Source organism: Aethina tumida, chromosome 1, assembly GCF_024364675.1.
Source record: "Aethina tumida isolate Nest 87 chromosome 1, icAetTumi1.1, whole genome shotgun sequence".
NCBI classification, from domain to species: Eukaryota; Metazoa; Arthropoda; class Insecta; order Coleoptera; family Nitidulidae; genus Aethina; species Aethina tumida.
In genome coordinates, this window is record NC_065435.1 from 2,961,212 (window position 1) to 2,988,530 (window position 27,319).

General features: G+C 31.7%; 6 protein-coding genes across 8 annotated transcripts in view; 2 read left to right on the forward strand and 4 right to left on the reverse strand.

The window, feature by feature from the left end:
- LOC109608338 (disks large 1 tumor suppressor protein) overlaps window positions 1-729 on the reverse strand; it is a 42,795-nt gene extending 42,066 nt beyond the window's left edge. Inside the window, exon 1 of one of the 2 annotated variants that reach the window (XM_049961681.1) lies at window positions 420-729. In XM_049961681.1, the coding sequence (XP_049817638.1) occupies window positions 420-567 (148 nt within the window). In that variant the 5' untranslated portion in view covers window positions 568-729. The remainder of the gene's footprint in view (window positions 1-419) is intronic. The other variant, XM_020024758.2, reaches the window with a different exon arrangement.
- A 6,373-nt stretch (window positions 730-7,102) lies between these two features.
- Window positions 7,103-9,502, forward strand: LOC109608315 (uncharacterized). The gene is made up of 5 exons (XM_020024732.2): window positions 7,103-7,640; window positions 7,693-7,792; window positions 7,850-7,974; window positions 8,029-8,279; window positions 8,337-9,502. Exons 1-5 carry the CDS (start codon window positions 7,164-7,166, stop codon window positions 8,455-8,457), a joined length of 1,074 nt encoding a protein of 357 aa, XP_019880291.1. The 5' UTR covers window positions 7,103-7,163; the 3' UTR covers window positions 8,458-9,502.
- Window positions 9,503-10,882: 1,380 nt separating this feature from the next.
- On the reverse strand, window positions 10,883-12,378 carry LOC109608297 (E3 ubiquitin-protein ligase Rnf220). Its single transcript, XM_020024715.2, has one exon. The coding sequence runs from the start codon at window positions 12,084-12,086 to the stop codon at window positions 11,094-11,096; it is 993 nt and encodes a 330-aa protein (XP_019880274.2). The 5' UTR covers window positions 12,087-12,378; the 3' UTR covers window positions 10,883-11,093.
- An 860-nt stretch (window positions 12,379-13,238) lies between these two features.
- On the reverse strand, window positions 13,239-17,644 carry LOC109608299 (BCL2/adenovirus E1B 19 kDa protein-interacting protein 3). Its single transcript, XM_020024716.2, has 3 exons — window positions 17,323-17,644; window positions 16,663-16,922; window positions 13,239-14,394 (listed from the first exon to the last, which is right to left on the reverse strand). The coding sequence occupies exons 1-3, from the start codon at window positions 17,360-17,362 to the stop codon at window positions 14,146-14,148; spliced, it is 549 nt and encodes a 182-aa protein (XP_019880275.2). The 5' UTR covers window positions 17,363-17,644; the 3' UTR covers window positions 13,239-14,145.
- Window positions 17,645-22,067: 4,423 nt separating this feature from the next.
- On the forward strand, window positions 22,068-24,056 carry LOC109608321 (protein ABHD18). 2 transcript variants are annotated; one of them, XM_020024738.2, is made up of 6 exons: window positions 22,068-22,224; window positions 22,310-22,394; window positions 22,448-22,630; window positions 22,683-22,931; window positions 23,072-23,161; window positions 23,214-24,056. In XM_020024738.2, exons 1-6 carry the CDS (start codon window positions 22,133-22,135, stop codon window positions 23,850-23,852), a joined length of 1,338 nt encoding a protein of 445 aa, XP_019880297.1. In that variant the 5' UTR covers window positions 22,068-22,132; the 3' UTR covers window positions 23,853-24,056. The 2 variants fall into 2 exon arrangements, with proteins under 2 accessions (XP_019880297.1, XP_049817642.1); XM_049961685.1 differs by lacking the exon at window positions 23,072-23,161.
- A 371-nt stretch (window positions 24,057-24,427) lies between these two features.
- Window positions 24,428-27,171, reverse strand: LOC109608322 (RUN domain-containing protein 1). Its single transcript, XM_020024739.2, has 7 exons — window positions 26,665-27,171; window positions 26,522-26,609; window positions 26,123-26,464; window positions 25,479-25,816; window positions 24,926-25,426; window positions 24,770-24,864; window positions 24,428-24,716 (listed from the first exon to the last, which is right to left on the reverse strand). The coding sequence occupies exons 1-7, from the start codon at window positions 26,796-26,798 to the stop codon at window positions 24,607-24,609; spliced, it is 1,608 nt and encodes a 535-aa protein (XP_019880298.2). The 5' UTR covers window positions 26,799-27,171; the 3' UTR covers window positions 24,428-24,606.
- Between the last annotated feature and the right edge of the window lie 148 nt (window positions 27,172-27,319).

Here is a 27,319-nt window from a genome sequence, read left to right on the forward strand (position 1 = left end):
ATAGTCAAGATGTTTTACACAATTGTCACTAAAATTTGTCAACGTTTCCTTTATTAAACATTCATTAATGTAATTAGTCAAATTTAATTTAATTACAATAATTTTCTTAATCGATAAATTACAATTCAAATCTTATAAGATAACTTTAGGTTGGGAGGAATAAATTGTAATTTATTTATATACTTTTTAAATTATTCTTGAATTAAAATGTGTACAAAAATAATAAATAAATCACTGAATATTAAATGTAAAGAACACCCACGTATGTAAATACATATTTATAACACAAATATTTCAATAAATACAAATTCTAATAATATTTGTGTAAGAATTTTTTGAATTAAAAAATGATAAATAAACATACAACAAATGTGGCTGAGTATGTGATATTTAAATAAATATAAAAATTATAGACTTACCTTTGCTAAACGATTTATCATCAGCAGTCTGACAATTATCAATATTTTGCTGAGCAGCTGAAATATGAATTAAATTGGAAATATCACTCGACACACCCTCCGTATTAAGCATGGTGTGCTCCGATTGGGAATGCTTCAACAGTACCATCGTAAACGCAATAGGAAAAAATCAAATAGTCCACGATGAATTGTCGAAAATCAGATTGGACCATACCGATTGTTGTGTGCACGGCGTAGTGACAGTAGACAATTGAATGCGCACATGCCAGACACAAACACCCGTACAAGCCGTACAAGCCGTACACGCCGAACGACTGCAGAGCCCGAAGATGAATTGATGCTGTTTTGAAACCGGCGAGCACGGCAAGCGGTTCGGTTGCCTCGGTTGCCTTGCCTCGGGTTGCCTTGTGCGCGTTCAGGGTAGGGATCCCGCTCTCTGGATAGGGATACTCAAATAAAAGACTCCCGAAATATACGGACGGGAGGATTTCGCGAAACAGGGCCGCATTTCAACTCTTTTACGCTTTTGTTAAATGGATACTTTTCGACCCCCCTTTCCAATGGATAATTTATTTCATTTTTTTATCTACACAAATATTTTATTTCATTAAAAAATACAATAATTATACAATTTTTTTATATATTTGTATATTTTTTCACATATTAATTTTTTGAAAATAAATTATTATATTTTATTAAATCAATAAAATTGAAAAATACATTTAAGGTATTTATGTCCTATTTACAGAAAGTAAATGCTAAGCCTAATCGACTAATTAATTAATTCATACATTTTTTCATAATTTTAATGATTTGTTATATTTTTGTTGAAGAAATACTTCAAATTAAGTGTATATTCATACAAATTCCAAAAATATATAAAAGGATATATTCTTGAAATTTAATATAGAAAAAAAAAACAAAATGCTTTTAAAATACATAAATAAAAACCAATATTTTAATCAAAAGACATATTTATATATTCAAAATTATAAAAAATATATTTAGATGAAATTAACAACGTCATTTGTATATATTTTCATAAATAAAAATTAACTTCTTATATATTTTTATAAATTCCTAAAAACCCCTCTTTATAAATGAATATATTCTTGAGATTTAATATAAAAAAAATGCTTTTAAAATGCATAAATAGAAACCAATATTGATATATTCATCTATTAAAAATTATAAAAAATATAATTAAGTTAAATTGGCAATGTCATTTATAAATTTTTTCATTAATAAAAGGGGCACACACATTGACAAATTGAAAAAATACACAAATTAACATCGTATATATTAATTTAAATTCCAAAAAGCCCCCCTCTTTATAAAAAGACATATTCTGGAGATTTAATATAGAAAAAAATAAAATATTTTTAAAATATTTAAATAGAAACAAATAATGACATATTTATCTATTATAAATTATAAAAAATATTAAGTGAGATTGGCAATGTCATTTATAGATTTTTTCATTAATAAAAGGGGCACACACATTGACAAATTGAAAAAATACTACAAATTAGCTTCGTATATATTAATTTAAATTCTAAAAAAAACCCTCTTTATAAAAAAATATATTCTTGAGATTTAATATAGAAAAAAAAAATAAAATGCTTTCAAAATACATAAATAGAAACCAATATTGACATATTTATCTATTAAAAATTACAAAAAAATATAATTAAGTGAAATTAGCAATGTCATTTAAAAGCCCCCCTTCTTTATAAAAGAATATATTCTTGAGATTTAATATAAAAAAAATAAAATGCTTTTAAAATACATAAATAGAAACCAATATTTACATATTTATCTATTAAAAATTAGAAAAAATATAATTAAGTGAAATTGGCAACGTCATTTATATATTTTTTCATTAATAAAGGGAGCACACACAATGACAAATTAAAAAAATATTACAAATTAACTTCCTATATATTAATTTAAATTCCAAAAAGCCCCCCTTTTTATAAAAGGATATATTCTTGAGATTTAATATAGAAAAAAATAAAATGCTTTTAAAATACATAAATAGAAACCAATATTTACATATTTATCTATTAAAAATTATAAAAAATATAATTAAGTGAAATCGGCAATGTCATTTATATATTTTTTCATTAATAAAGGGGGCACACATTGACAAATTGAAAAAATACTACAAATTAACTTCGTATATATTAATTTAAATTCCAAAAAGCCCTCCCTCTTTATGAAAGAATATATTCTTGAGATTTAATATAGAAAAAAATAAAATGCTTTTAAAATAAATAAATAAAAGCTTATATTTTAATTAAAAGACATATTTGTGTATTAAAAATAATAAAAGACATATTTAGGTGAAATTAGCAATGTCATTTGTATATTTTTTTATAAATAATATACTTTGACAAATTGAAAAAATACTGCAAATTAACATCCCCCTTTATAAAAGAAAATATTGTTGAGATTTAGTACAGTAAAAAATTAAATACTCTTAAAATAAATAAATAATTAAAATATTATTAGGTGAAATTGGCAAAATCAATCACATATTTATTTACAAATAAAGGGGACACATACTTTTAACAATAACAAGTATAACAAATTTAAAAAAGACTACAAACTAGCGTCGTATATATTTATATAAATTCCAAAATTCCACCTTTTTATTGTATAAAAGGATAATTTTGAGTTTTAATATAGTAGAAAATAAAATACTTTAAACATACGTAACTAAATATTAATATTTTAATAAACAAAAATATATTTGCCAATTAAAATGTCAAATAATCTAGTTAAGTGTAATTAACAAATTCATTCATATACTTTTTTCATAATTTTAGTTAATTCAAGTTTGATGACTTTTATACTATTGATGTTTTTATTTTTATATTACTTTAATAAACAAACTTATATTTGCCAATTATAATATCAACAACAGTGTAATAATTTAATAAATACGCAAATAAATATGAAAAAATTAATAAACAAAAATACATATAAATCAAATATTCTACTTTGAAGAACATAATATTAAATTTAAAATAAATATAAAAATCCACTTATTAATATCTGACATAGTCAAAATATTGATTGGAAACTTTATCCAATAATTAAACAGTTCAACCCTCGAATATATTTTCGCAGTAAATTAAACATGATATCATATTGGCAATGATGGTTACTGTCTCCCCTTTTTTAAACCAATTCAAAACAAAATAATACGATTCAAATGTGCAACCCTTCGAAAACACTAAACGACGTCACAGGAAAACATCCCAATGACCTCCATTCGAAAACCACCCCACACCCCATCTGCTCTAAAAAAATTGAAATCACACCTGTTCTCACCCTAATTAAATACATATACGCACTGTTTTATTTATTGTGGCCGCATATGTACCATAAAAGTGTCTACGATGAATCATTTTGTGTTTAGTGGGGTCTTCCAGCTTCGTTGTAGCTTCTTGTACTTTGTCTGATGGGTGAAGTGTTTATGAAGAAGATGAGTTTCGGTGTGAACTTGTAACCACCATTGAGCTTCACTGAGGCGAGCTTACGTACAAATTGTTGTATAATTATTTGGTTTGATGACACAGGAAAACGTACGATCCATATCAAATGATCGTATCGAAGGGAAGCCAAACGGATCGACTTCCAATAACTGTTATACAACCTACCTGAACATCTACCGCATTACCCGTTGTAAATTGAGGACCACACCTCTGCGCATTTTTACCAAACGAACCCCCCAACAAAAATCAGACGTCGGGGCGTGCAAAATTTCAAGTACGCTACTGCCCAGCCAAAGCCCGAACGTTCAGTGTTTCCGTCTCGATTGTGCAGCGGAATCCGGGCATCGTACGTCGGTCGTAACTTAGAATTGCAGCCATTAGGGGGAATAACATCGGTGTGGGGGACGTACACGGATATCCACCCTTGGCAAAGGCACAATGCAATGATGTACAGCGTGTACGGGAATCGAATTTCCTATTTAAACCGGGCGCTAAGACGTCAACGCGTAAATTAATCATCCCAGATTTCGGTGTGTCTTTTTGAGGTGGTTGTAAATAAATAGCGGGGCTGCCGGCGACATCCGCCGAGGGGGTGGTGGTAATTTTAAGCGTCTGGCGTTTTGTACGCGGCCAAAATGTTGATTTTTTTTTTTTTTTTGTCTTGTTTAACATTTTGTGCACAATTTTAATTAAACTCCGCATCAACTTTCGAAACGGACGAAAAACGTGTCGGATGGGTGTACAATGGGATTTTGTTCGCATACGGGTTTAATCTCCCCATAAATAGAACGACGAGTTATAAAAAAAAAGGTTGGATATGCGGGTTAGATTGTTAGAAAAATTATCCAATTTCAATTTATTTACAACACGTCCCGGCACAATCAATAAAACTCAAATCAAATGTGCAATAGTCAGTCAAGTCATGAAAGTGATGTCGTTCAAAATTGCGATTCTCACGATTCGATCATTATGGGAAATTTGTGAATTAGGATAATTTATATTTTTGTGTGTTATTAATGATAATTTCCGTCATTAACTTTCACATTAGGTCAATAGAAATGGACCTCTCATTATCCGTGTGCGTTGTTAAATGCGATTCTCTCCCATCGATTAAACGAAATATGTAATATAATGGTCGTTCCCCCGTAGTTTTTGACCTAGGACATGGGCAAATTTAAAACATACGAGCAACAACAAGCAATAACAAGATTACGTGTAGGAATATAATGTAGGGCGTTTACTTCTCTGAAATCCTTGGGAACAAGCCAATAATAATATCATACACTACAATAGATACATCATTTTTATACTTGCACTATTCATTCATTGTTATCTCTCTGGAGTAGCTTTCATTTAAATAAATTGCCATTTGTTGCCAAGTCTTCAACGTTTATAATGCTTTGGTGCCTTGAAGTCCATTAAATTTTGAAGACGTTTAAAATTTAATAAAAGCTTTCTGATCCAAAATATTTGTATACTTACAGATGACTTATAAGCTTAATTTTATTGTATCGAAATTATTTTTATACTTACTATTTACTCAGTGCTTTAGTACATTTTTATTTCTTTGGAGAAGCTTTCGTTAAAATCATTTGACATTTGTTACCAAGAAAGTTTTCCAATTTCATAATATTTGAGTTTATCAAACTTTGAAGGCCTTAAAAATTGAATAAATACTTCGTGGTCTGAAATATTATTTATTTACAATCGTGTAAATGTAGTTTTTATTTAAATTAATTACCAAGAAAGTCTTCAAGATTTATGGTATTTGTGTTCATCATGTTTTGAATACGTTAAGTATTGAATAAATAGCCTGAAATACTTGTTTACTTATAAAAAGGGAGAATTCTCAACATTTTTAAGCTTCATTTGGTTACACCAGAGTCATTTTTGCACTTACTCCATACACTCATTGTTTCTAATGTATTTTTTATCTTTTTGGAGTAGCTTTCATTTACATAAATTGTAATTTGTTACCAAAAAAGTCTTCAAGATTTATATTATTTGAGTTCATCAAGATTTGGAAACGTTAAATATTGAATAAATACTTTCTAGCCTGAATTACTTGTTTACTTATAAAAAGGAAGAATTCTCTAAATTTTTGAACATTATTTTGTTACACCAGAGTCATTTTTGTACTTGCTCTATTCACTCATAGTTTCTAGTGTATTTTTATCTTTTTGGAGTAGCTTTCATTTACATAAATTGTCATTCGTTACCAAAAAAGCCTTCAAGATTAATAGTATTTGAGTTCATCAAGCTTTGAAGACGTTAAATATTAAATAAATACTTTCTAACCTGAAATACTTGTTTGCTTATAAAAAGGAAGAATTCTCTAGATTTTTAAGCATTATTTTGTTACACCAGAGTCATTTTTGTACTTGCTCTATTCACTCATTGTTTTTAGTGCATTTGGAGGAGCTTTTATTTAATTAAATAATTACGAAGGAAACTTCGAAATAATTTTAATAAATCCTCTTAAAAAATATATGTTTAAATCATACATTTTTATACTTTTTTAATAAATTTCAGCTTGTGGCCCAAGCAGTCTCCAAAACATACAATATTTCAGTAACTTCAAGTCTATCAAATTTTGGAAGGCCTTCAGAATTAAATAAATCCTACCCAGCCTAAAATATTGGTTTACTTAGAAAATGAAACAATTTTCAGATTTATACACCTAATCTGATTATACCAGAATCCAATAATCGGTAAAGTTTGAATGAAAACAATCCATTTTCAAAAGCATCCCCCTTAAGTGCTTCGAATAATAACACTAAAGCAAAGTCATTTTCTATGCAATGACGTAAACTTGCTCCCCTTATAACAAGCTGTCAATAGCAGGAACGAGACAGCTGCTCTGTTTTATACTACAGAAATTGGCAATAAATGTACGAAATAAAATTACCCAAGCCATAAATCGACACAATTCAATCCAATTGGACAGATTTTATCTTTAAAGGATGAACCAAGATTGAGAAAACGTCTTTTCCTGCCTTCACGAGCTCAATGGGATCGTTTTAGATTACAATAAGATGAACAGCGTTTAGTATTAGGCAACAACCTTTACTTGTATCACCTAAAATCATTTTAATCCCGTATATTCTGTCCGTGGGAATACGCTGAAACAAAAAAATTGACAAAAAAAGCAACGACGACACATTTTCGATTTCTTTAAATAACCCTCTCAGTATTACCTCGTTGTTTGTGGGTGTTTGGTGTCTGCAATAATCGAACAGAAATGGTACAGGTGGAAGATATGTCCGCACAGGAGGCAGAAATAGGAGCATTGCTACGCTCCATAATTTGTCTACAAGGTAAAGACGGATTGCCATTAAGAGATGTCCAGGAAGAATTCAGAGTGTACGTGGGCCATCCAATTCCCTATGAGAAATTCGGATTCTCCACACTCAGAGATTTCGTCGCCACACTTCCGGACGTCTACATCGTAAAAGATTCGCTCGACAACGAGGTTCTGATTGAGCAAAGCAAAAAAAGTGCCCACTTAAAAGAACTGATATTGAAACAGAAGAAAAATCCGAAACGCAAGCCGCAAATCGCATTCGATTCGCAAACATCCATCAATCTGATCAGAGCTAAAAGGCCGAAGAATTATTGTCCAAGGGATTTGGTTCCCGAAGGGGCGTTTTACCACACATGTATTAACAATAATGTTTCCGTTACACAATCGGATCGGTTCAATCAGTTTGAGCAGTTGGTGAGTATGATATAATGGAAATTTTGCAGGAATTTCACAGGATAATTTGCAGGAATCAATTTTGCCGCTGTTCTATAATCATCAAGCGTTGGGGGATGAATTTTTCTTAGATATTGCAGACACAAAATATGGATATTATGTTCCAGAAAATGGTACTTAAAACAGAAATCAGTAGATTTTCCCTTTAAAATCTAAAGATATTGTTTTAGGTCCAAAAAAGTGTGGGTTAGTTGAATGTGGCTCAACCATAAAATCGTTAACCGAAAAAATAAAGGCTGCAGAATATATTGCACCAAGAGTCGTCGTTATGATAGGGTTCAACGATTTGATTATGGTGACCTCATTAATCCTCATTAAAACTTAATTAAACAATTAAATAAAATTTTAGGATTCGAGTGTTAATCAAATGATAACTGACTTTAGACATTTAATTAGAGAATTAAAACGTCGCGACACTCGCATAACTCTTTTGACATTGATACCTTCGCCAAAATTGCCAAACAGCGCTAGATTGCAGAGGAAGATGGAGTTCTTCAACTTGGCAATTATGGAGTACATTACTGACAGTGAGTTTCAATGCAACGTTATTGACATGAACATGATCTTCGAGAATGAAGCACAAGCTTTTAATCGAGACTTGTAAGTTAGGAAAACATTTTTCTAGAAGTTTATTTCTTTAAACAAGTTCCTTTTTAGTGACAGGTTTATTAAAGTGGTTAAAAAGGACCCATACAAGGTTTTCTCAGATTATGGTAGAAAAACGTTTTTGGCTGCTTTAAGGAAATGCTTGCGTGAACAAATTGAAGCTGGTCATTAAGTTGACCAGTACAGACAAGTTAAAGAATCGAAACTTCTTTTAAATTTAATGTCTGTATGTGATTTTTTGTTATTTATTTGAAATTGCCAAACAGTGACGAATTACAGAAGAAGACACAATTCTTCAGCTTGGCAATTATGAGCTACATTTAATGACAGTAGATTTCAACGCACCATCTTTGATGGTCGAGAATAAAGCACAAGCTTTTTATCGAGACTTGTAACGAAGATGGCTGCATCCTTGGCTGTACAAATTGATGCTGGTCATTGAGTTGACAAGTACAAATAAGTTAAAATATGTTTTAAATTTTAAGTATGCATGTTATTTATTGTTATATACTTTTTATGTAGTTTATTTGTAGATTTAAAGTTTTTAGATTAAGTTATAGAAACTGTTATGGGTTACAACAATTGATTATCAAATGTGGAAATCTCCTGTAATAAGTTTTACGACAAAACTTTGAATACAGATTACAAAAAATATTTATTTTAACATAGTACCAAAGAACATACATGCATACAAGGTTTTTTCTGACAATAGAAGAAAAACTGTTTTGTATGCTATAAGGAAATACCTGCGACAACAAATTGAAGCTGGTCATTAAGTTGATCAGTACAAACAAGTTAAAGATACTTAATGCGTGCATGTTATTTTAAGTTATTTATTTGAAATTACAGAGGAAGATACAATTCTTCAGCTTGGCAATTATGAACTACATTTAATGACAGTAAACTTTGATATAGACTTGATGGTCGAGAATAAGGCACAAGCTTTTAATCGAAACTTGTAAGGAACACGGTTGATTTAAGTTTATGTTTGGCTGTACAAATTGATGCTGGTCATTTAGTTGACAAGTACAAATAATTAAAATATGTTGTTTTAAATTTTATGTATGCATGTTATTTATTGTTATATATATTTTTATGTAGTTTATTATATAGAATTAAAGTTTTTAGATTAAGTTATAGAAACTGTTATGGCTTACAACAATTGATTAATTGTTAAATGAAAGAATCTCCTGTTATAATAAAAGTTTTACGACAAATTTTTGTATATAAATTATATAAAATATCCGAAATTAATATTTTTTAATGGTAAAAAGTAAAAAAGGCTACAATAAAATAAAAAATATTTATTTGAATATAAACCAAATAATAAATAAATTATAGAAGCATTTTCTATCTGTGTATTGTTATAAAATTTGATACTCTTTAATTTGGCAATTATGGAGTCCATCACTGACAATGAATTTCAAGGCAACGTTACTGACATGAACATGTTTTTCGAGAATGAAGCACAAGCTTTTAACCGAGACTGGTAAGTTATAAAAATATTTTTCAGGAAGTAGAAGGCTCTTTATTACTGACACACCTATTAAAGTAGTTAAAGAAGATCCATACAAGTCTATAGGAAGAAAATGTCTTTGTCTGCTTTAAGAAAATGCTTATGTGAACAATTCCTTAAGTTGACAAGTACTAACCAGTTAAAAAATCGGTAAGTTCTTTTAAATTTAAAGTCTGCATCTTAGTTCTTCTTAATTATTTGATAAGTAGCCAATTGTCGAACAGTGACGAATTACAGGGAAAACGAAATTCTTCAGCTGGACAATTAAGAAGTACATTTAATGTCTATTAATAGTCGAGAATAAAGTACAAGCTTTTAATCGATCCTTGTAAGGAAAGTGGCTACTTTGAGAGAATGCCTGGCTGAACAAATTGATGCTGGTTATCAGGAACATATAAGTCAAAAATGTTTTAAATTTTATGTATGCATGTTATTTCTTGTTATATATTTTATATGTAGTTTATCGTATAGATTCAAATTTTTTAAAATTAAAACTTTTTAGGAGGAATAAAGTAAAAAAGGCTAAAATAAAATAAAAAATATTTATTTTAATATAATACCAAAAAATAAATAAAATATAGAAACATTTTCTATGTGTGTAATGTTATAAAACTTAATTGTTTACTCTATTTACACTTTACACTCTTGTAATATTATAAAACTAATAAAATAGTATACAAATATTCATACACTAAATTAAAGACTATATCACACAAATAATAAAATATTATGTAAAATTAAATAGTAAAATTACATCAAATGTGCTATAAAAACATTTACACAATATACATGTATCACAATACATAAATAAAACTATTTAAAAAGACTAAAACGTTTAAAATAGGATTTTCAGAAAATAACTAAAAATGTTATCTGGCAGTAATATAAATAATGCTTGTGTATAAAATTATTAAAATCGTCTAACGATATAATAATATTGTTACAATATCATGATATATGTATATCGTGTTCAATAGAAAACGATACGTATCAAACTAAACTCAGATAAAAAGAAATATAGAGCTGTTATCGGTTTTTGTAAATCATAAAATACCACAAAAGAGTGGATATAAAAAGGTGATAGAAAGAAAAAATATTTATTGCATATAAAGTAATAAAAATAAATAAATAATTTCTTGTGTGTATATAGTGTGTATAATGTATAAACTTATTATTTTACCCATGATACGTAAGACTTAAAATAGTATACGAATATTTTCGATTCCAAATCAAAAACTGTCCCTTAATACAGAAATACAAAATGAAACAAGTGAAACTATTATTGACAGTTGTTACATATAAATCCTCCTTAGATCAGATGGTGATGTAATCATGTTACATTGGGGGCAAAGTTTCTTGGCTCCTAAAGTTTGTAGCCAGCACTGTTCGCAGTGCACATGCCAGCAGCACACTGATATAACGGGCGTCTGATAACGTTCCATGCAGATCAAACATTTGTAAACTTCACCCCTACTTTGTTCCCTAGATTCCAACTCCCTGATCCTGTTCTTGAGAACCAGCAACACCGGATCACCAATAGCATTCTCGTCTCCACTTCCAACTTCTCTCTCGGAGGACAGTCTTTTTGGATCAGTTCCAGTAACAGCCTTGCGTAACGCCACATCCTCGGCATCGCCACAGGGTAAAATCACATCTTTTTCAGAATACTGAGGCGTGCCGTACACCTGCGTGTCGTCCCCGTCAACGTTTAAATCCTCATCGTCGTCAGCCATTGACAGGGTCGTCCCCAATGATGATACACCACCAGGAAGCATCGATGTGGCCCTCACTCTAGAGTGTCCGGCCCATTCGTACTCCTCGAACGCCTCTACGTCGATGTTCTCATCGCTTTCGCTGCCGTTCGCCTCGCTGCGCCTCAAACACAGCTCCACATGCAGTTGTATGTCCTCCGTGACTTCCCTGTTGCATATCGGACACACAGTCTCTTCAGCCTTTCGTTTGCGCGTCTTCGTCCTCTGTCTGGTTTGTCTGTTTGAACGGACTTTCTGATAGGTCTCCCAGTTTTTGTCCATGTTCTTGTCCGTACCATTTGTTGAGGTGCAGGGAACACTCTTGCCGTTGGCTTTGTGTTTGGTGGTTGGCAGTTTGTTAAGCTTTTCTATTTCGGAACTTAGATGCGAGTCGACTTCGGAGTTGCGTAATGTTACGCTGCAAACTGGGCAACAGGCGGGATCGACTTGTCTCTTCTTGTTTCTGCAACCCCTACCCTCTTCGTGGTTGAAACTAGTACTGGCTGATTCAATAGTTTCTATGGACTGATCCATAATAATATTCACACTGTTGTACTGCTAATACCTTGCTAATATAGTGTCGTTTGTAATTTTTCGGTTAGACAGTAGAATTTTTTAGATGTTTTTGGATTTCTATTAAGTTTTGTTTACATTTCTAGGTTATCAACTGTGAAGCTACATTTTCTGATTAGTTTTTAAGGCCGTGTGAAAATTTCTTAATTAAAAAAAGTTACGTACTTTGTTGAGCGTGATATTTTCTTGTTTGCAGCTCATACTAGTAATTTTTGTTTGATTCCTTTCAGAGAATCAACAAATCTTTTTAAACAAAAACATAAGTCAATAACAAGCAGTGGTGGAAACTTATAAAAAATGAAGCGAATGTTACTGTTTGTGTAACGTTGGTTGCATAACATAATTAAGTAATTGTTCATCATTAAATTAGAAATTCTGTTTAATTAATTTAATAGCACGTAAAAATTGAATTATATAAACTTTGTACCAATAAATGTCTATTTTTAATTATGTTTGAAGCAAAGATGAAAGTTTTAAGGAGGATACCATATACAAGGTGTTTCTAATTTCAAAAATTGTTTTTCATATTTCCATATCCTTTGATCCAATCGTGTTTAAATTTAACATGTATTATCCTAAAATACATTCCTACAATTCAATATTTTTTATTTTTTTATGTTGATACTGTAATGTAGATTCTGGGGGTTCCCCTTTTTTTCTTGTCCCATTTTTTACACCACTGAATATTTTTTATAAGTATTAAGCTTTTCATATTCTTTGCCCAATTTAGAGAAAAAACACTTTTGATTAGTTTTGATTACCTCGACCGTTTTTGAGATATATCAGTTTTATCTGAAATTTAAGTATTCCTTGGCGTAGAAAATATGACGAGAAAAAGAGGGGAACCCCCCAGAATCTGAGTTACTTAGAAGTATATTATATTGAATTGTATATACAGTAGGAAGTGTTTAACCATTTGAATTTAGAGAGAGACGTCATGCGTAACAGAGACAGTAGAAATCTGTCCCATAGTGGGAGACACACACAGTTTTTTAAAATATTAAATTAAATAATTTAGCCATAACTGTTTTATTTAATGTAAACTGATAAAATAATTGACATAAAGGTTAAAGGTGGTATAGGTATGATATAAAAAATTAAAACTCAATAATATTCTGGACTTATAAAATTTTACTTGTGATTATTTGAAAACACAAATATTTTCACTATATCTAAGGAGTAATAAAATTAATTTTTTTGTTGTATCAGTAACACCAATAGAACATAATCCTAGACTACAAAATTGATAAAAAATATCAAACTTAACATGGCATATTGTTGTTCCATTAGTGAAACAAATTTTCATACAATTTCTCAAAAAAACAAATATTTTCCACTTCTGTTAAATGTTATTAAAAACGTGTTTACTAAAAAACTACAATATTACAAAAATAGAATAAACCTATCCAACTAAAACCACTGATCGGTTAAGTATATTTACTTGTTACAAATATAAAGATCGGTTATTAAATTGGACGTTACGAATAAGGCAAAAAAAAAAAATCAACACTGGTGAATTCATTAGAGCAAGAGTAATACTTAAATTTTCGAGATATTGTACAGATTCCACAGTGAAATACATCAGACAAATAAGACATAAATAGATTTTATTTTTTATAAGGTAGGTAATATAAAATAAGCATTTTTAAAGTGGAAAATCATGTTCCCACTCCCTACGAATAGTAGAAAACCCCAGTCTCAGTCACAAGGCAGCATTCAGAAGCCACAAATAGAAAATAATTACATAGGCATATACAAAAATTTCTACAAGTCCCCCGTAAAAAATGTGTGCGCCGAACGTGCGAAAATTTGGCAATTGTTCATCAAACACATTGCAACCCGCCCCCCGAAAAAATCACAATTAAAAATCACCCTGTTGTACAATTCGACCGGCACACATTCGTCACGAGTACTCTGTCCCCCTTTACAAAAATAATTAAATCGAACGAAACTAAAATAAAACAATAATAATAATAATAATAATTAAACATAAAATAAAAAAATACAGTCGGTTACACGATTAGCGGACCTTGATGGCCGGGACGAAGAAGCCGTGCTTGCTGAGCCACAGGCCGACGCCGGTGCCCAATATGAGCGAAATCAGATTGGTCAAGAACAGGGTGCAGAGGCCCTTGCGCGAGAACACGCTGTCGTTGCCCACCCTCGCGTACCGGATGCTGAGCAGGTCGCGTTTCGGCGCTCTGAAGCTCCAGTTCTTCGGCGGCAGCTGATCGGGGCGGCTGCTCCAGTCGTTAAAGAAATCGGAATCCTGAAACCACATCAAATGTTCAATAACGCTGTCTTAAATGCTTAGTCAGTTTTACAATTAACTTAAACATAAAATAAACTGTTTGGGAAATTACTAAACTGTTTTAATTATACACAGAATATTCACAATTGCCTTAATAGTGTACAGAATTGCTTAGGAGATATGATACACCAGTGTCAGCACTCCTTAGTAAGTTTGAAAACTGTGTTATTTCCATACAGAATTGCTTAAGAAGTTTCTGTACTGCCTTAATTGTATAGAGAATTGATTAGGAAGTTTCACAACTATCTTAATTGTAAAATGAATTGGTTGGGAAGTTTTAGAAAGAATTTAAATGTATACAAGCATTACTTGGGAAGTTTGAAATTGTGTTATTTATATAGAGAATTGCTTAAGAAGTTTCTAAACAGTTTTAATTGCATAAAGAATTGCTTAAGAAGATCCAGAACTGTCTTAATTGTAAAAAGATTTGGTTGGGAAGTTCTAGAACTGAATTAAAAGTATACAGCATTTCTTAGGTTGTTTGAAAACTGTATTAATTGTATACAGAATTATTTAAGAAGTTTTTGAACTGTTTTACTTATATAAAGAATTACTTAGGAAGTTTCAGTACTGCCTTAATTGAAAAAAAGATTGGTTGGGAAGTTTTAAAACTGATTTAAAAGTATACAGCACTTGTTAAGAAGTTTCTGAACTATTTTAATTATATAAAGAATTACTTAAGAAGTTTCAGAACTGTCTTAATTGCAAAAAGAATTGATTGGAAAGTTTTATAACTGATTTAAATGTATAAAGCATTTTTAGACAGTTTGAAAACGGTGTTAATTCTATACAGAATTGTTTACTAAATTCTTGAACTGTTTAATTGTATATAGAATTGCTCAGGAAATTACGCAACTGTATTAATTGAATACATAATTGCTTAGGAAATTTTACAACTGACTCAAATATATACAAAATTTCACAGTTGCCTTGAATATGTACAAGATTGTTTTAGAAAATTCTTAACTGTGTTAATTGTATAAAGAATTGCATGAGAAGTTTAATTACTCTCTTCAATGTATATATAAACTTTCACAGTTTCACAGCTAAATATAAATATTAATCTTAAGTTTATTTCAATTTAAATTCTGATTACAATTTAATAGATTTGGAAATTAAGCCTTGCAATATTCTAATTTTAATTTTAAATTTAAATGTTATTAATAAACTTGAAATTTAAATTTCAGTTTAAATGTATTGTTTAAAAACCTTTCAAGAATATTTTTTCAATCTTCTATTTTTATATATTTTCAGGAAATGAACATAAAATTAAATGAATCGGAACAATAAGATTAAAAATGATTAAATAATCTGTTTTTAAGTGCTTTGTTCCAATTTAAAAGAAAAAAAAACCTAATTAGATTAAAACCATAGCAAGAAAATACACGTCCAAAAACATTGTTTCGAAATCCAGACGTTACTACATACTTTCACTTATCCATGTCTATTTCAAAAATAGAAATAAACAAAAAAATATAGATTATCAGTTAATTTATGACGCATTTTTTACTGTTACGAGATCATGGAATATTAATGAGAATATAAATTAATCGACTGATAACAGTTCAAAAAATTGAAACCATAACTGAACTTAATTAAGCAAAATGCGTACATCCATTGAAACGAAATCTGCATACAATAACAAGAAACAGTCCGCCAATGACAAGTAACTAAAACAAACAATAAACAAGTCCGCATGTTTTATTTGTGTTTTGCGAGGCAGTCAAGGAACGTACGTTTAAAACCAGTTAAACTTCATACGCAAACTTGCTGGCGGTTTGACAAAATAATATCATTGCTAACTGAATCCGCAAACATAATGATAAATTTTTATTTATTCACCTTGACCCCGCTAAATTAATCGTGGATTATCGTCTAAATGAAAAATTAAAACGCAGCAGTGATTAAAAGTCTTCCACACGAATTAATATTATTATTTGACTTAGATAAGGTGCCTCCATGCAACAATTTAATGACTTATTGGGTCTTAGGCTACAAATACTTTTACAATTGCATTGTTTCAGGAAGTTCGAACGTTTCTGTGATTAATAATAAAAAAATTCCTATCAGACCTCAACAAAACATTGTGTTTACTTAATAAAAAACATTAGTTAAGCACATGTCCGTTTTAAAAAAACACACCGACCAAAAACAAACAGATAAGGTCGATTTCAAGATAATATTTGCTTTGGCAAATATTTGCCAGTTTCAAAACCCAAAACTCACCTCCTTGGCTTCGGAGTTCATGTAGTAGGATTGCCATTCTAAATTTAGGGGTGTGCCTTGTACGGGGCTGTTGGGGGGCGATTTAGGGCTACTTCTCGGCGAGTCCCTTCGCGATCCCGCCAACGAGACCCTGGCGGACGACTGATTGGATTCTTGTGCCTCCTTGAGCAGTCTCAGATAGTCTTCGACGTTCAGTTGTTGGGTGATGGAGCCCGGCGTGCCGCCGCCGGTCGAGCCCACCGTCACGTCCACCCAGGATTCTAAACCAAAAACATTTGGTCAAGGATAACGTGCGAACTACTGATGTCACTGACATTTCGTTTTAAAATTAGCAAACTTATGGGTTTTTTTCAGAGTAATTCATCCGTTTTAAGACAAAGGGGTTATATTTAGCACAACGAAGGATTTTTTTACGATTTATCAAACGGCCAGCCATTCAACTCTGGGGCCCGGATTAAAAACAACGGCTGGTTATTGTAAAAAATCAATAAATCCGTTGTTAAAATCAACGAAAACGCAACAAACGTGCAGATACTTAGATAAATGCGTCATTCGGAGATATTTACGTCAAAACAACGAATACGAGTTTCGTTGTTCCAATGTTTGCAAATAACGAAATGTGACATCTAACCAGATGGGAGGTAAACAAAAGAAACTCACCTCCCAGGAGATCATCAACGCTGGATTTCGACGATGACATCTTAACACACTGTTAAAATCGCCACTAAACGACAGTAACGTGCTAAATTAAATACGTATAATTAGTTAATAATGAGTTTTACGCGGAACTTCATCCAAAAGTCTGTGCAAAGCGTACGTGACAGCAGTCAACAACCAACAACCGTTGCCAGCTGTAGCAAACACAATGTTTATTTTGATTCGTACTGCACCTCGCCGCCACCAATTTAATACCTACAACACGCACGTCCGACCCCAGACTATCTGTTCACCATAAACGGCGACCGATTAAGCGTCGACAGCACAATAAAACAAAGACGATTAATTGTATCAAGTAGCCGTGTGACGGATAATGGAGGCAAATCGGCAGCGCGGTCAAGGACTTGTTTCGACTGATCAACGAGCGCCGCGCGCCAAATTTGAATGTTGTATTTTCAAAACAAAGACTATCCGACTCCCACCAGACTTGACGTGGTTTTAAAATTGGGATCGTGTAGGTTGATCGTTTGACCAGACGTTCTCTTTGGAAACGTACGTATGACGCGTTTTCTTTGAATGTTGCGAGTTCAATAGGTTGCGATAGGAAAAACCGCTTGAAAAATGTAACTTTTAAGCTAGTTTCATACGATTGGTGATAAAATCTGGTTGTGTCAGCACACTTTTCGAATCCGACGCAGATTTGATTGGAACAATAGTAAAATCCTGATAATTATGCAAATAATCCTAATTTGCGGCGGGTTCCTATGTCAATAAATCGTGGGACACGTGTCGATTTATCTGCGGAATATAAATATTTCAAGAAAACGTTTTTACTTAGTTTATATAATTTTTTTATAAGCTTACAACTGATTTAAAAGTATACAGCATTTCTTGGGAAGTTTGAAAACAGTGTTAATCGTATTCAAAATTACTTAAGTAGTTTCTGAACTGTTTTAATTGTATAAAGAATTGCTTAGGAAGTTTCAGAACTCTCTTAATTGAAAAAAGAATTGGCTGAGGAGATTTACCACAGATTTAACAGTATACAGCATTTTTTAAGATGTTTGAAAAATGTATTAATCATGTACAGAATTATTTAAGAAGTTTCTGAACAAAAAGAAGGGGTTGAGAAGTTTTAGAACTGATTTAAAAGTATTTAGCACTTCTTGGAAAGTTTGAAAACTGTGTTAGTTGTATAGAGAATTGGTTAATAAGTTTCTGAACTCTTTTAATTATATAAAGAATTGCTTAAGAAGTTACAGAACTCTCTTAATTGAAAAAAGAATTGGTTGGGAAGATTTACAACATATTTAAAAGAATACAGCATAGTTTAGGAAGATTTATATTTATATACAGTATTTCTTAAGAAGTTTGGAAACTGTATTGTTTCTATACAGAACTGCTTAAAAAGTTTCTGAACTGTTTTAATTGTATAAAGAATTGCTTAGGATGTTTCAGAACTCTTCCTAGTTTTAATATTTTAACAAATACGTGACAAAAAACACAGATTTAATATATTTTGATTAACTAACGAGAAGTACAGTAATGAATAAATTATTTTCCTGGACATGTCTTTTATTGTCAAAGACTAGTGAAGATGTTTAGTATAAAAGAGTTGTTTGTGATTTGAAAAATGTAACTCGCGGATTAAATTTACATGACAAAAGCACTGATCATTCAAATTGTATGTTGTTAATTATTCGTAAACGAATATAAATATAAATAAACTGTTTTTGTTTTTCTGTTGCCCTATGCATAACATTCCTCACCAGATTCAAATCTCACAATACACCACTGGTATACAGCATTTCTTGGAGAGTTTGAAAACATTAATTTTATACAAAGAAATTTCTGAACTATTTTAATTGTATAAAGAATGCTTCGTAAATCACAAATAGTGACAAAAATCGTGGGACACGTGTCGGTTTATCTGCAAAATAGAAATGCTTCATGAAAACAATAATATTTACACGTGCGTCGTCCTGACAAACAGGCTAAAAAACGCCGCCGCACAAAATGCGTTTTTATTTAATTTAGTCAATATAATTTGTTTATAAGCCTATGCGACTAGACGAAGGCGTTCGAGTTTATTTTTAGATTGTGACAATGCTCTTTACTTGGAATGATTTTAGACCATTGTCGGTTCATTTAGTTTGGAAGTTGTCTGTGATAAAATAAAACGTAAATTAGAAAGTGCACGTAGAGCGTCATAGATACTAAAATTAATGAAGCAAAAATAACTTTTGACGTACAAGTTTATGATAATGGTCCAAAGTAAATTATGAATCAATTATATTTACTTATAAGTATTACAGTCTTAACAGTTTCAACAATGTTTTATCTTGTTAATACCCAAATTTATCAGATTAGTATCAGTACTGCAGTATAATAGGCAATAACTATTTAATTTAATCTAACTTAAATCTGCATATATTTTAATATATTAATTTTATTAGAAGAAAATTAGCTATATTACGTTAACTAGCAGTTGATTATTTGTATATTTAAACTGAATAATTGTATTTTCTTGTTTCAAATTAACTCGAATTCAAATTATTTAATAGTTTAAATAAAAACTACAAACCATTTTACCTAATAACATTTACAATACAATACAATTAAAATTAATTTAAAATTTAAATTGATAATTACAAATCCAACTGGAATATGCGAATAATTAGAAATTGCTTATGAAATTTCAGAACTATCTTAATTGTAAAAAGAATTGATTGGGAAGTTTTATAAATGACTTCACTGTACACAGAACTTCTTAGAAAAGTTGTAAACTGTGTTCATCGTATATATAATTACTTAGGAAGTTTCTAAAGTGTTTTAATTGTATAAAGAATTGGCTTAATGTATTTAAATATATACAGTATTTCTTAGACACTTTCAAAACTGTTTTAATTGTAAAGAAATTGCTAAAAAAATTTCAAAATTGACTTAATTTCAAAAAGAATTACTAATTGCTTCTAATTTAAAAATAGAAATAAACAAAAAGTTTAATTTACATTAACTCGAATTCAGATTATCTGGTAAAAACCATTTTGCTTAATAACATTTACAGTACAATACAATTAAAATTAATTCAAAATTTGATTTGATAATTAAAAATCCAATTAGAATATGCGATTAATTAGAATAAATTTTATTGCGTCTCCGTAATCGAATTGAAATTAATCATAGTTTAATGTATCTTGTTTTTCTAACTAAATTTTTTTATTTATAAGAATCTAATTAAAACATGCTATTTATTAATAAGAAAAATTTTTTTTTGTATTTCTACAGTTAAGCCGAAATTTTTAATGTATAATTAACATTCCCATAGCTATTTTAAATAATATTTACTTACGTAAGAAAAAATATTAAATAGATAAATAACTTTTATTTTGCTACTTTTTTTAATTATATCAAAACCTTTGTTATATAAAAAATTATAAATTCAACTGAAATATTTCAATAATTGAAATAAATTTTTTGGAGCTTCTACAGTTAAGCCAAAACGTCTCCTATTTTAATGTATGACTGTTCAATAACTATTTTAAATAAGATTTACGAGTATAAAACAAATATTTAATGCATGAATTACTTTTACTCTCCTACTTTTTTAAAATATATCAAAACGTCTGATACATAATATTTAAATTATAAATTCAACTGGAACATTATAATAATTGGCAAATTTCATTGTGCTTCTGCAGTTAAGCAGAAACTTCGCATATTTTAATATATAATGTATCTATAACTATTTTAAATAAGATTTACGATATTAAAAAATAATATTTAACGTATTTTGCAATTTTTTTTAAATATATGCAAATGTTTGTTACGTAACAATAAAACTAAAAATCCATCTAGAACATGCTAATAATTTGAATAAATTTCATTGACCTTCTGTAATTAAGCCAAAACTTCTCATATTTTAATATATAACGTCTTTATAATATTATTTAATATTAAATTACTTTAATTTTACATATTTTAATGTATACTAACGTTTCTATAACTATTACAAATCTGATACCATGATAAGAAATAATATTTAATACATAAATTGCTTTAGTTTTGCTATTTTTGAAAATATATAGCAGAATCTTTGTTGTATAATATTATAAATACAAATGCAGTTGGAACATGCAGATAATTGGAATAAATTTTGTTGAACTTTTACAGTTAAGCTGAAACATCTCATATTTTAATATACAATATTTCTCTAACTATTTCATATAAGATTTACTATTACAAGTAATAATATTAATATTAATTTACCTTAATTTTGTTGTTTAATATAATTGGAATAAATTTTGCTGAGCTTCTATAGTTAAGCCGAAACTTCCCAAAGTTTAATGTGTAACCTTTCTGTAACCATTTTAAATAAGATTTAATACATCAATTTATTTTATTTTGCTTTTTTATAACTATATACAAATCTAATTAGAATATGAAATTAATTGAAATAAATTCTGTTGCGTTACTGTAATTGAGCTGGAACTTCTAATATTTTAATGTACGATGTTTATATAACCATTATAAATAAGTTGTAAAATATTAACGATTATGTTTAATACATAAATTAATTTTTTATCGTACATTTTTCAAAAATTCGTATATACTAATTTTTCGTCACGTAACATTGAAATAACAATAAAAAATGAATAAAACATGATTGAACATTGCAAAAATCCAAATAGAGTGGGCAATAAATTAAAATAAATTTAGTTGCGGAAGATCGGCTGATAATTTGACTTTAGATAACCTTCACGTCGATGTTGTCAAAATTTTTGCCATGGACCTGTGACCATTTGTTTACAAAATGCACGTAAGCCGTCTCGACGTGCTCTACCGAAAGTTGTTGCTAACGAAATTTTTCACCAAAGGATGGGGCTCGCCAGATAATTTAATAAGGTTACATCCCACACTTTGAATTAAATTCGAACTCAAACATTTTTGGAGGTTATGAAATTCTAAAAACTTCTTTTTATGTTGTTAGGTTATTCGAATTCAGGAAAATAATATCTAACAGAGACAAATGTTATCAATTAGTACCGAAGTACTACCCCATAACCATCATCAACGTAAGTTCAGACCCATATAACATAAAAACTACTTCACCAATCGAACACTACAGGAACAAAAAAGGTCAGACTGTCGGATAATAGAGGGCAAGTTTCGGAGCCCGTTCGCCCTTCATTTACCCAACATTGTATCACCGGAGGTCCATGATGCCTACTTCCAGATGGTGCTACCGCTCAAATGGAACAACGACAACTACAAACCTATGTGCATTCATCTTGCCGGCACAGGAGATCATGTAAGGTTGCCCTAATTTATTTACTTATTTATTGTAATGCAGTTTGTTTTAGTACTTTTGGAGGAGGCGGAACATTATGGCAATGCCCCTGTTGAAGAAAGGGATAGGTGCAATTATACTAGAGAATCCGTACTATGGGTTAAGAAAACCTAAAACTCAGATCCGATCCAGTGTGCATTATGTGTCTGATATATTCGTAATGGGTGGATGTTTGATTCTCGAGTGCTTGGTGTTGTTGAACTGGTGTGAATCATTAGGCTTTGGACCACTTGGTGTAACTGGAATTTCTATGGGTGGCCACGTAAGTGACAACAACAAATTTATTTGTGGTGAATTTTTTCCTTTCATTTATTAAAGTTTTTAACGAGAAACTTTTAATACTAGTTTTCTCAACTCATTGTGTTAAATGCACATGTATTCATAAAAGCACTTTTTATATAGATGGCTTCACTAGCTGCATCAAACTGGCCCAAACCCCTAGTGCTAGTTCCTTGCTTATCATGGTCCACCGCTTCATCAGTTTTCACAGAGGTAAACTCTACAATTTGCTCCCCATTTAGTATTATTAACATGATTATTACAGGGAGTTATGAGCGAGTCAATCGATTGGGACATGCTGCAAGATCAGTATTATTCCGACGCCAAATACAGCAAAACCTTGTCCAAGATCTGCAAAATAGTCGACGACCCGTTCGCTTGCAGCCTAATGAGGTCACCAGAGTTGACTGCCAACTTTGAGGAGTGCAAAAACAGTTACGTGACCCCCTACGAGATGATGAGCATCATAAAAACGGGAGAAATGTGCTCGGAGGTGGCCTACAAACCGTCCTTAGTTGCTAAAGTCAATCCGGTGAAGAATTTGCTCAAAGACACCACGTTTGCGCTGAGCAAACGTGCCAACGACATGAAACAACGTGACAAAGAGGCCTTGTGGTTTATGAGAGGGATGATGGATGAGTGCACCCATTTGAAGAACTTTTCGGTACCGGTAGACACGTCCTTAATTATATCGATTTGTGCTCAGGCCGACGGTTATGTTCCTAGACAAGGGGTTAGCAGGCTGGAAGACATTTGGCCCGGTGCCACCGTGAACTATGTGGAAAGCGGCCACGTCGGAGCGTATATTTGGTACAGGAAATTGTTTAGAGATTCCATCCTAGAAGCGTTCAACAGGGCCAAACGGAAAGTGGATCCGCCAAACCCCAGTCTGTTAGAGATTTAAATAGATTTACAGTATTTTATACCTAAGTGCCTTCTAACATCGGTACCTGCTGAGCACAAACAAGCTATTCATGTGATATTTTGTAAATAAATAAACAACATACAGTCTCAAAGTTGTGTTTTAATTTGTGTAGAATCGGATTTAAATGAGAAGCTGAGAAATGTACAAACTTCTGTATCAATAAATAAACGTACAAACTATGAATTGTGTATTATTTTGTAGAAGGACAATAAATAGTAAAGCAAGTCAAATTTATACCCTGTTCACTCTTCCAAACTGCTCAAACTATCTTGGAAACCTGAAAACATATTTTTAATTTATCTAATTAGTTTGAGAAATGTAGTTTCATGGGGAAAATAATATATTCTGATTAAATGAATATATTGTAATATTAAATTCAGTCGGGGGACCAACTTGTTAGCACTGCAACATGGTTAATATAAAATTTGATTAATTAAAACATGAAATAACTAACTCCAAAGCAGGGCGAATAAAGGCTTTAAAATACTCCTTTTGTAGGGTTTTAATATTACATAATTAAGACTAAACAAGTGGAACTTTAAATAATAAACTGATTTATTTACAACTGCATTTAATGAAATAAACTATTACAGTACAGAAAGTAACACTTATTATAACAATTAATTAAGTCAGAGCAATAAATAGGCTAAAAGATTCACAAATAGATTCATATGTATAATAATCACAGAAAAAAATCGTAAATTAAAAAGTACGATACATGACTAGGATTAAATTATGTAAAAACATCTTTAATGTTTTGGAACTGACGAATAGCAAGGTCCACTGGCAAGTCAAATTTATACCCTGTTAACACATCCAAACTTCTCAAACTGTCTTGGAAACCTGAAAACATATATTTAACGTGCCAAATTATTGAGTTTAAAACAATTTCTTACCAGTTTTTGAAACGTAGCTCCATGGAAGATAATGCATTTTGATTAACTGATTACATTGGAATATCAAATTCAGCCAGGGCACCAACTTGTTAGCGCTGCAACATAATTATAATTATTATTATAAAACCTGAATCAATAAAGCATGAAATAACTAACTTCAAAGCAGCGCAAATGAAGGCTTTAAAGTGAGAGTCGTAACTCCTCTTGTAGGGCGTATGCGTCGAAATAATACTGCCAATGCAACACAACATGTTGTGCTTGTTCGATGTGGGAGAAGCGCCGGCGATGTCCAAGTTGAAGCTCTGCGACAACTTCCGGGCGGGCGTCGAATTGTACTTCTCCCCGTTCTTCAACGTGTAGTACTCGAGTATGATTTCCCACGCGTGCATCTGAGTATTGGGGTACGAGTTTCTGCGAGGGAAACACCCGATAAAAGGAACTAGACTTGAGCTTGGCGCCGAGGTGGTGCCGTGTTGAATCAAATCTCTTATACAACCGGCCAAGTACTTCCTGACGGCTGTGGTCAATTGAACGTTGCAGGAGACCGTGTGGGACTCGCTGTCGCTGCTATACTCGCCGTGGCTGTACTTGTCCTCAGTTCTTTCCACCAATTCCTTCACCCTGGCTATTGCCAGTTCGAGTTTTGCACGAAGATCGCTGCAAATATGCACCTTAAGATTAAAGACTTAACTAACAATCGAGTACTCACCCCCAGTGATTGACTTTCATGCTGGTTTTCAGATCGTTTTTCTTAAATTGTTGCGGTCCGCATCCCAGCTGTAAGGCGGCGAACATCTGTAACACTGTGGCTGTCTTCTGTATGAGGCCAAGAGTGGTTTCACTTTGGAAGGGTTGTTTGAGGGAGTGGTAGGCACATCCGCAAGCGCATTTTATGTTTTTGGTGTCAGCTTGGAGGTAACTAATGAAACGTTCCAAATCGGCCACCTGAGTTTTCAACTGGGCAACTAGGTGTTCTTTCACCCTTAATGGGCTGACTAGCTGGTCCAGGGCCACATTTATCTGCTGCTTCACATCAGCTGAAGTCATCTGAAATATGAATGCGGCGTGTATAAAACATTTTATGAATTTATGTAACAAGTGGACTTTTGTTGGATAATTATAAACCGACCTATTTGCATGATAATTAGCGAGCCTTCAACACAAATAATTACTTTTCATAAATGTTATCATAAGTGGTGCAGTGAAACAGTTTTAATCATGAAAATGAACAAACTGTTTCCGGTTTTGACGACATATTTCTGTCACAAATCTTTTAAATTATTATGTCATTTAAAAGCAAATTCCAATAAGGTAACTACTTGGTATGTTAAAGTTTAGAGAGATTTAAATTACCTGATGGTATTTCTGTTCATCCAACTCCAAATTCATCCTGGTTTTCAGCTCATTAAGGATCACCCTCTGCCTTTCGAGTAACACATCCTGAGGCACACCAGCTGCTCCGTTTTCGAACGCGTACTGCTCCAGTTCTCTTAATTGACATTTCAGTCTGTCTATTAGTTCTCTTTGTTGAGTCCTTCTCAACCTAACTGCCTCTGCAAGACTGGCCTCGTCCATACGCTCCTTAACTAGGCCTACATCTGGTATGCCCCTGAAGGCAAACTCCTCGAGGGACTTAAGCAGTTCTTCCTTCTCTTCATCGGGAGCGTTGACTACTTGTCTTAAACGAAACTGTACCTACAATTTGTACAGTTTTATTGATGTCACTTTGACAAAGTGGGTGCATGTTAGTACCTGAGCGAAATGAGTGGTTAATGCAAATAGGGAGGAGTTGAGGAGTTCATGCTCTTCCTCGATATTCCTCAATTTTTCAAGTGGTACACTGTTAGAAAGAATTGATTAGTTGAACGGAGGTGTGCGATATTACGGGTACTTACTGTACGTGTTCACAGCAGTCGTAGTCGAGCTTGTCCGCGTCGCTTTCCTCGTCGTTGGGCGCCCCGAGCGGGTCCCAACGCTCGCCAGTCGGTTGTTCCTCGGGAGATATCTCCGGGGTGATACTCTCGTTCATGTTTATAAACAAATCCTACAATATTGGAGACCGATTTATTAATAAGTGCTACACTTTCTTCGACATTATGCTAATATTCTTAATAAGCCACCAGTTAAGCGTGTTTTAAGTAGGTGAAATGATAAGAACATCAATGTATTCATGATAACACGAAACTTCCTCGATGCAAATCAGCCTAATTCACTGGGCCTGAATTTAGGCAACAAACAATCCAAAGCAACTGACGTAGACGTCATCAATGACAACTGCGACCTTCAGGGCTGGTTCGTGAACGTTTCAAATATGGAAATCAGTGTGGCCCTTCGGAAAACTAACTTTCTATGGACTGATTGTTTTCGTTAGGCACGTTCGGCACCTTTGGACTCGACACGGTTCGGTTTCTGAATCGGAACGAGGCTGCCGTGGAATTGAAATTATATAATATTGGAACTGGAAGGGTACTTTTAAAGAAGTTAATTAATAAAAGAAAGATCCAAATATAAAAATGTTTATTTATAATGATTTCGACAGCAGGAAATTAT